Source organism: Syngnathus acus, chromosome 23 (assembly GCF_901709675.1).
Source record: "Syngnathus acus chromosome 23, fSynAcu1.2, whole genome shotgun sequence".
NCBI classification, from domain to species: Eukaryota; Metazoa; Chordata; class Actinopteri; order Syngnathiformes; family Syngnathidae; genus Syngnathus; species Syngnathus acus.
In genome coordinates this window covers 5789227-5798144 of record NC_051107.1, presented here as the reverse complement: position 1 = coordinate 5798144, position 8918 = coordinate 5789227, and the positions used below count along the sequence as shown (strand labels likewise).

Below are 8918 nucleotides of genomic sequence, written 5' to 3'. Positions count from 1 at the left end.
AAAGGCGGCTGTGCGCATTTATAAATAGATGTTTTACCCGACGGCTGCAGCTGTGATCATCTGCTCTCATCACTCGGCCGCCTTTGCTTGATGCGCCACGACAGGAAGAAAAAACAACAACAACAACTCGGGGAGAAGAGCAAACAAATTTCCAAAATTCCAGCAAACAAATTGAAAGGTAAAACTTGAAATGAAAGACTCAGAGAGGCTCAAATTAGCCCCAAGAAGCCCAATTAGAGCACTTTGAGTCTTTCACCTCCACAACACAGCTCGCTCGCTAATAGCCGGCTGTCGTGTGATTCATCCATCCGGGGCCGCCTCGACAGTTTTCGACGGCGAGCGCACGCGTGTGGGAGTGGCCGTGAATCACGGCAGAGACCCACGGCGCAGGACGTGAGCGTGAATCGAAATGAGGCCGTTCATCAGAAGACACGAAGCATTCGGGAACCGACGTCACCTGACTCAAGTGAGCTACGGTAGCGGTCATGCCGTTCCGATTGATTGGAAAAAAAAGAAACATTCATCTCCTGGATGCTAACTGGTGCTGAGAAGGTTCTTGAATGTTCTGAAGGCAGCAGTAATAAAGTCGAGGGGCCGCCAAGTCGGAGCCGTTGCTATTCTAATCTGGCTTGAAGACTCGCCCGAGATGATGAATGTGCTGTCGGAGGCACCCAAATCTCGTTCAGACCTCTGAACGCTGTCGAGTCCCACCTCAATTTGAGGGAGCCCACAATGGCGGCCTCTCTTTAGTGAGCTACTATATAAAAGAGGATCTTTCTTCTGTCAATTTTCCTCATCTGGACTTCACGTAAAATCTGAATCAAAGTCCCAGCCAACAAAAACAGAACGCGAGGCAAGGCGGCTTTATTTTCATGTGCTTCAAACATTTGATGGCAAAGACAACAACAACAACAAACAAAGTGAAAGGAAGCTTGGAAAAAAAACGATGTCACTTCCAGGAGCCCGACTTTCCCTTAGCGCCGCGTGAGGTCTTGGGCGCTTTGGAGCCACGCTGGTGGTCGCTGACGCGGTTGCGCAGCACGTGGATGTCGTACTTCTGCCGCTTGAGCTTCTCGGCCAGCTCAAACTTCTCGGCGTGTAGCTGGTGGAGCCACGCCCACAAATCCTGCGCCTTCTGGCCCAGCTTGTCCTGGTTGAGGTGCTCGATGTTGAGAGGCTTGCGGCGCTCCAGCAGCGCCTTCTTCTTTTCCTCGCGGGCCGTCAGCTTCTTGCCCTTCTTCTGGTCGGCCCTCTGCAGGTAGCCTCCGAAGGACTTGTTGGTGAAGATCTTCTTCTTCTTGGCCTCCTCCTCGGCGCGCAGCTTGGCCGCCTCCTCCTCGCGCCGCTCCCGCTCCTCCGTCACACGGGCCTGGTGTTTGCGCTCTTGCTCGGCGCGCTCCCGCTGCTGCTCGGCCCGGTCGGAACGGCGCCGTTCGATGCGGGTGCGTAGGGCCACCAGCTCCTCCTCCTCCTTCTGACGGTTGGAGAAGTGCAACTCGATCAGGCCCTGCAGGTCGTTGAAGTCCTTCTCCACACGCTTGCGGTGAAGGTCGTCGAAATCCACCTTCTCGCCGTCGGGCAGCTTGGGCGGGGCGATGTTGGGCACGTACGTGGTCTTGGGTCGAGGTTTGGACTCGTGCTCCTGTTTCTCATCCTCCTCCTCCTCATACTCTTCCTGCTTGTCTTCTTCCTCCTCCTGATCGTACTCCTCCTGTTCCTCCGGGATCTCCTCGCCGTCCGACATGTCTTTCCTGGATGCCGTCTGAAGACTGAGCTCTGGCTCGACTCTTTTAAAGCTTTGCCGGGATCATGTGACGCAGACCGTTCTCCACAGGAAAGATGGCGAGACAGATGCGAGCATCTATTTTCTCCAAGTCTTTCGGCCGACCCCCCCCCTTCCCCAAAAATCCCTTGCCTACGGTCTGACCCCGAAGCGTTCCTCATTCCACCGCCAGAGACTATTTCGGAGGCGCGACAGATGCACGACACACTTGTGTCGCTGCCGCCAATAAAATTCAAGCGCGCCGAAGGCTGTTGATAAGCTCCAGTGCAAAATTAAGTTCATAAATCTTTGCCATGACGCCATCGGCGGCCGCCTGAGGAACGGCCCGGGGGTCGCATTAATCCGTCTGGACCATTTTTGACGTGACGCTACAGTTAGCGCTTTAGGCCTGGTGGCTAAAGTTCACGCTGAAAGGTTCACGCAGGGGTGAGCCTTCCTTTGTTTATTCCATCTATCCGCAATTCACCCATTTCTACATCCAGGCTTCCGTCCGTCAACATTTGCATGTCTCCGTCTGCGCTCTGGAATGTAATTAAAACTTTTCTCGGGGCTCTCGGCGCATTGGCTTCGTGGGAGGGATTGCTCCTGCGCTGGGACATGGGGCTCGCCGACTCTCGGCTCGGGGTTATTTGTAGAAATGGACAAAAGGCGCCTTTGGTGAGGATGAGCTCGCTAAGTGACGGCAGGGACAGGTGCTCGCTCTCTTTCTGGCGCCTGGGAATCCCAATTGAAAAGGCCCCGCCTCCCCCTGCGCCTCCTTCCAGTCAAGAGAGCTCATTATTTTCAACCGGAGTTGAATTTCAGGCAGCCTCGAAAGTTAAGCTCAACGGGAAAACCGGGACGGGAATCGCCTGTTGCGCAAAGGTGCAAAATGAGCCCAACAGGTGCTCACCGAGTGCTTTGCTGGTAGCCACCAACAACTGAGAGTCAGAAATAGCACAATCACAATTGTTTACCGTCCAAGTATGTTAAAACGCATACTTGGAATTTGTTAGTGGGATGGGAGTCAAATGAATTGTTGTGAATTTTAAGTTGTCCCATCAGGATCGCCACTGTTCTTTTGCAAAAACAATACACAGACACAACTCAACTGTATTTATGGAGCACTTTGAAACAAAAACGACCTATTGTATCAAGAAGGTTATTTTTTTTACTCATTAGCTGACGATTAATTTTTTTGCTCATATTGCTTTGGGACCTAATTTGTGCTTTAAACTGATTTTATGGGACTAGGTCTGCTCAATCGTGTGAACGCGCATTGAGCGCCCTCTACTGGCCAATATTGGGTGGTACAAGTGATTTGGGTCAATCCAGAAATTGCCATTTTTTTTAAACCAAACACACTTTTTCATAGGTGATATTTGAACCCACAACATCATCATTACGTTGAAGTAACCGAGAGTCGCATTACTCACCCATTACAATGCGTTTAACCTGGGAAAGTCCGGTAGAAATGTGCATTTCTTTCGATGTTGAGCTAGGCTAGGGGATGAAACAGAGAAAATCACTTTCGCAAATGTGTTTATAAAGAGGTTAAAAGTATATTTAAGTATATAATAATAGAAGTAATTTTACGTAACAGCCTACCTTAATTGTGAGCGTATGTTTGGGATCAAGTATATTTAAGAAAGTTAATTTTTCCATTTAAGAAAATTCATGTATCGCTACTGTCGCGATTACATGACGTCAGAGGCTTTTCGCGCCGGACAGCTGTTGTGACGTCATTGCTACGGCAACCCGACAGATGTTTGAATTCATAATCGATTTGGACACTTGATAAAAACTGAACCCCGAATTCCATAACGAACGTATGCAAAAATATCCCCAAAAGAATGCAACAGCAGTATTTTCAAGTTATTTTAATGAAACAAGCACATTTAGAATCAATTGTTTGCAGTAATAGTTCTTATATACAATGGTGGCGAGGTGGTGCACAATGTCATAGGTCATGAAAAGGTCAAAGTGATTTTGCATCCACAGTGGAAAACACAACCAGTCAACAAGCACTGAAGCCATTAAATAGGCTCAAATGGGAGGAAGTGAACCAGACAGCAACATTTCTCATACTTTTTTTTGGGCCCTTTAATGGAGAACATCCATTAATGACTCTTTAGGTTTTTTTATCATATCAAAAATATATATAATGGATCTATGATGCTACACAAAGAGAGAGGACACATACAATATATTCAAATATATACAACTTGTATGTGAATTTTTTTGGGGGGTCGGGGGTTCTTTATATACACGACAACTTTTTTTGCATTCAACCCTTCGATGAAGAAATAGCACGACGCTCTCCCGGGATGTCGGCATTTCAACAAACATCTTTGATGACATCGTGGCGGGCAAGGGCATCACCGCATGGAAATGACTGCAAGGGGCAAAAGACAAAATGTGAGTATTGGAAATGAATCGTGGCGTGTAAAGGTGACGCGAGAGTAAAAGGACAAACCTTTTTTTTTTTTTTTTTTCTCTGTCCTGAGTTAGTGTCTCTGGACTTTTGAGCTTTTGCTGTTTCCGGAGTCCTCACAGTGACGCTTGCTGCTCATGGGAGCGTTGCTGGAGTGATGCTCCATTCCTGAAAGAGAAAAAAAATAGGACATAAGCACAAATTCAAGGAATAACGACCATTGCTCCGTCCCCGAGGAAAACGAACCTTTGTGAAGCGCGGGACTCTGGCGGCTGCCTTGAGGGTAGCACATCATGCTGGAGCTGACGTAGCCTGCGAAAACAAAATGGCGGGCATGAAGGACTGCGGCTCTACAGGGAACGTGAGAGTGCTACAGCCTCTTTTGACTACCTTGCTGGTGCGCGCCGGCGCAAGCTTGCGAGTCGGCCTGCAGGTACATCATGACGCCGCCGTTCTGCCAGTCGGCCTGGGGTTGACCCGCCGCCGGGTAGCCTGCGGGGACGAGAGATCGGCGGTCACTCGACAAGTCCGAAGCGCGTGACCTTCCCACTGTTAGTTGACTCACCGGAAGGGGCGGCGGCGTGAGGCGCTTCGTAGCCCATCACGTCCGACGAGCCTTTATTGTTTCCGTTGGAGGTGGTTGGAACGGACGCCAGGAGACCTGCCCATCAAAACGACACGTCAGACGACAATTCGCACATTTGCTTGCTGGGCGCGGCGCGTTATGTACCGAGGCCTCTGTAGCAGGAGAGCTGCTGGTATATCTGCTTCATGCGCTCGATGTTGAGGCGGCTAGCCTCGGCGTGGTGCACCATGGGCTTGGGGTAGTGCACGCCCACAATGCAGCGCGCCGCCTTCTGCACCGCCTCCGGCGCGTTCCACGGGTCGTAGATGTACTTGGCCGGGAAGCCGCGTAGCACGGGCAGGTAGCGGCGGATGTAGTCGCCGTTGGGGTCGGTGCGGCGCCCGAACACCACCGGGCAGTAGCAGTGGAAGAACTGCTGGAAGAACGAGCTGCAGGAGAGCCACATCCAGCTGCCGGCGTTGACGCTCCAGTCGGCGTCAAGCAGCAGCTCCTCAAACACCTAAAAAAAAAAAAAGGGGGGATTTAAGCACTGGAGATAACAAAAGTTCTCTCAGAATTTTCAGCCTTCCGGCCCGGCGCCTACCTTCATGCCCTCCTCCCAGCTGATCCACAAGTCTCCGCGGGTCAGGAAGCAGGCCACGGCGTGTCGGGCCAAGTGGTGGATCCAGCCCTCCTGGCGCAGCTGCGTCATGATGGCGTCGATCCAGGGGAAACCGGTTCGTCCCTCGGCCCACTTGGCCAGCGCCTCGGCGTTGCGGTCCCACGGGATCTGCACGCAGATGGGGTTGCCCTCCATCTTGTCGAAGCACGGGTTGTTGGTGGCCGCCGTGTAAAAAAACTCGCGCCACAGCAGCTGGCCGTATAGCGACAGCGGCGGCGAGCTGTTCTTCTTCACCTGTCGTTTTTGACAAAACCGAGTCAATCGAGGCTCGTGGGCTCGAAGGAAGGAGAATGACGGGAGGAGAAGCATTCGCACCTTTCGGTAGAGGTCGGTGAGTTTGAAGTAGAAGAGGCGGCACGAGAGACACCCGAATCGCAGGTAGGGGCTGAGACCGGTGGGGCTGGCCAGCAGCGAGTTGGCGTTCATGCGAGGACGCTCAAAGTTGGCCACCCAAGCCTGCAACCAAGAGAACAGAAGTTGCTGGGGGCATTTCAACGTGCTGTGTCATGACGCCGCGCGACGCTACCGACCTTTCTCTCCAGGTGGCGCTCCAGTCTGGTCAGGGCTTCCGACTCGCCTCCGGGCCACACGGCCGAGGACAGGCCCTCGGTGTCGAAACCTGCGAGGGGAAGGTCCAACGTGAGACACGGCAAAGCCGACGCCCGGCAAATCTCGCCTGGTGGCGCTGCACTGACCCAGCTCTTCCAGCGACGGCACCCCGAACTTGTCGTCGTGGTCGTCTGACAGCGGCGTGTTGCACTTCCCCATCACGTCGGCCGTGATGAACTCGGCCGGGACCTCCACGGGGTCCATGCGGCTGATGAGGCTCTGGAAGCGTTTGTAAGTGAGCGGCGACTGCCCGCCGTTCAACTCGATGATCCTGCGGGGTGACATCGACCTTCAGTGGTGCTCTGATGAAGATCGGCGGGGTGGGGGGGGGGTGGTCCACTTACTTGTCGAGATCATAGAGGGTGTGCGAGATGCGCACTGTCACCTCCACGCCGGCCTCGGAGGCCAGCTTCTTGATGGCGGCGTCCCGCTCCTTCCCGAAGGGCTCCGAGTCGTACTCGTAAGACAGGCGGGATATGTTCCACTCCTGGAGAACCCGACGGCACCATCAGCAAAAACGTCCGTCGGCATTCAAACCAAATGTCAAAAATAAACATCAGGCGTCCCACCTTGAAGAGTCTCGGAAAGACATCGGTGGGCTGGCCCCGGATCACAAACAGACGGGAATTGAGCTTGCGTAGGTTCGAGTCCAGGTCCTCTAGACTCTGCAGCAGGAATCTGCGGGAAGGATGATGACAATGTTCTCCGATGAGCAAACGGGTTTGCGTAGGTGGCGGGGAAAACACAACTTTTTTCCGCCCAACTCACAATAAGCGGCACTAATACGGAGCTTCCCGTGCGGTTGCCGCAGCAACTAAATTTGGGTAGGTGGAAACTGCCAAGCGTCATTGGTCACTTTTTCGAAATCTCAAAAGTGAAGCCCTGAGCATACTTTTTTTTGACTTTGCGGTCACGATGGGCAGGATTAGCTTTCTCCCCGCTCCGCTCGGGTGGGCTAGCCGAAGGGAGGCAAATTAGGTCGCAAACACAAGGAGGTTGAGTCACACACTGACCCACTTGTGTAACAGCGACACGACTGGGGGTTCACCTCGAGTGGTCACTTGCTGAGATGTTCGAGAACGTTCCCTTTTATGCGGCGGCCGAGGCTTTCGATTCACGCATGACAAAAGGCGTCCGCCGTTGCATAACCGACACAATTGCGGACCACATACAAAATAACAATACAATGCAAGTTTACACTGGCGCTGCAAAAAAGCTGCCCTTAAGGGTCATTCCAATGAGCATTTGAATAATTGAATTTTGCTTGATATCTGATGAAGTGTGCTAGTAAGAAGAGTACTTCCTCACCTCCACCTGTTGATGCCCACGTTGGACGAGCCTGCAAACCAGGGGTCGAGAATGTAGATGCAGCGGACGGTGTCGGCCCCGAGCAGGGACTCCTTGAGGGACGGATTGTCGTGGAGCCGCAAGCCCTTCCTGAACCAGTGGATGGTATTCACGACCATCACTCAAATGGATGGAGGCCTCAAGACTGGAAATGTCCTTTTATTTCTCTTCTGACTGTTCTGATGTCTTGATACGAACGCAAAATCCAGACACAATAACAACTAAAAGGTATTTTTGGAATCTGTAAATAGGCTGGCCAAGGTGTGTAGGAGTTAACCTTGTTCTAATAAAACCTTTTCCATGGTGACAAAGAATTTAGAACGCGTCAGAATCGGAACCATTTGGCCCTTAAGTGCGACACGCGCTGCACGGCAACGTGACAGGCAACCCGGCGGGCGCTTGGACTTGCGCGTCTAACAAAAAAGGCAGCCTCGTTGTATAACTTGTTTTCGGAAAAGGGTCAAAAAACATGCAAAATTCCGCCAATTTAGGTTTTTTTTACGCTATGATGCGCCCAAAAGACATCATCTCAACCAAAGTTGCAACAAGTGATGCTCTTAACGAGTTTGCTGTCCGATCAAAATGTCCCCGCCAAAGCACGGGGAAAGCTGGTTATGTAAATTCACGCAACAACAGCGATTAAATCAAATCAAATAGAAAACGACGACCGATCGCAACGCAAATTGACACTTATCTTTCCTAAATGCCTCCTGGATCTTTGTGCCTCGTATCCAATGCGGATGAAGAAGCGTTTCGTCTGTTTTGACGGCTAAACGTCCGACGCAACGTACACAAACGTCAACTGAGTCCTCGCACCGCACCTTCTGCCTTAGTCCCGCCCACTGTGTGACGCACGTCCTTTTGCAGCCGGTGATTGGTCCGATTCGCCCTCAACCCAGTCACGTTTCCACAGCGTGGTTTCCTCACTGGAGAACACGCGAGAAGCTTCACAATCATGTAACAGTGGGGCGGATGACGACTTGTGACCTAATTATTATAGTAATCTGCATATTATTTCTCATTTATTATACTCATGATTGATTTTAAAATAAATACTAATAACTAGTTCGGGCCGACATTTTAATTTACACAAAGCAATGTACAAAACTCTCCATGGGAGATAAACATTTGTGTTAGTACAACAATATCTTAAAACGACAAATATTCATCAAAAAGGAAAAAATAGCAATTAAAAACAAACTAAAAATATCATGCAGTTTTTAATCAATGCACAACTAATTCAAATGAAACGTTGACCGCATGCACATTTGAAAAGATATGCATGTTTTTATGACTGCACCGCTGCTTCTCATGATACGTTGAACTTTGTTTTGGTTCCTCTGCGACATTGCCTTACATAAATACAACTGCTCTAATTATGTAAGGGAAGTAACGCGGGCACGTGTGGAGCACTTTTCACATTTGTCCACTGGGTTGCAGTAAAGCATCGAAACAAACAACAGCCCGTGGGACTTTGCTGCAGAACAATTGAGAGATGATGTGGAATGCTTTGGATGAT

The 8918-nt window shown here is 50.9% G+C and overlaps 2 protein-coding genes across 4 annotated transcripts; both read right to left on the bottom strand.

Annotated features, from left to right (window-relative positions):
- Positions 1 to 873: 873 nt before the first annotated feature.
- On the bottom strand, positions 874 to 1846 carry tnnt2c (troponin T2c, cardiac). The gene has a single exon (XM_037243455.1). The coding sequence runs from the start codon at positions 1742 to 1744 to the stop codon at positions 950 to 952; it is 795 nt and encodes a 264-aa protein (XP_037099350.1). The 5' UTR covers positions 1745 to 1846; the 3' UTR covers positions 874 to 949.
- A 1781-nt stretch (positions 1847 to 3627) lies between these two features.
- Positions 3628 to 8242, bottom strand: cry1a (cryptochrome circadian regulator 1a). Of its 3 annotated transcripts, none has more exons than XM_037243346.1 (13): positions 7361 to 8242; positions 6622 to 6730; positions 6397 to 6539; positions 6139 to 6323; positions 5974 to 6062; positions 5759 to 5899; positions 5366 to 5677; positions 4927 to 5281; positions 4762 to 4857; positions 4587 to 4688; positions 4443 to 4508; positions 4239 to 4364; positions 3628 to 4157 (listed from the first exon to the last, which is right to left on the bottom strand). In XM_037243346.1, the coding sequence occupies exons 1-12, from the start codon at positions 7516 to 7518 to the stop codon at positions 4270 to 4272; spliced, it is 1851 nt and encodes a 616-aa protein (XP_037099241.1). In that variant the 5' UTR covers positions 7519 to 8242; the 3' UTR covers positions 3628 to 4157; positions 4239 to 4269. The 3 variants fall into 3 exon arrangements, with proteins under 3 accessions (XP_037099241.1, XP_037099242.1, XP_037099240.1); XM_037243347.1 differs by having other exon boundaries at positions 3628 to 4159; positions 4244 to 4364; XM_037243345.1 differs by having other exon boundaries at positions 3628 to 4364.
- Positions 8243 to 8918: the final 676 nt, after the last annotated feature.

Bases quoted from the DNA above. Each gene is read 5' to 3' on its own strand.
- cry1a (XM_037243345.1), bottom strand. From the start codon at position 7,518: ATGGTCGTGAATACCATCCACTGGTTCAGGAAGGGCTTGCGGCTCCAC. The intron at 5,900-5,973 runs GTCGGTAGCGTC...TCTTGGTTGCAG, and splicing joins AGCGCCACCTGGAGAGAAAG to GCTTGGGTGGCCAACTTTGA. The intron at 4,858-4,926 runs GTACATAACGCG...TTTGATGGGCAG, and splicing joins CTCCTGCTACAGAGGCCTCG to GTCTCCTGGCGTCCGTTCCA.
- tnnt2c (XM_037243455.1), bottom strand. From the start codon at position 1,744: ATGTCGGACGGCGAGGAGATCCCGGAGGAACAGGAGGAGTACGATCAG.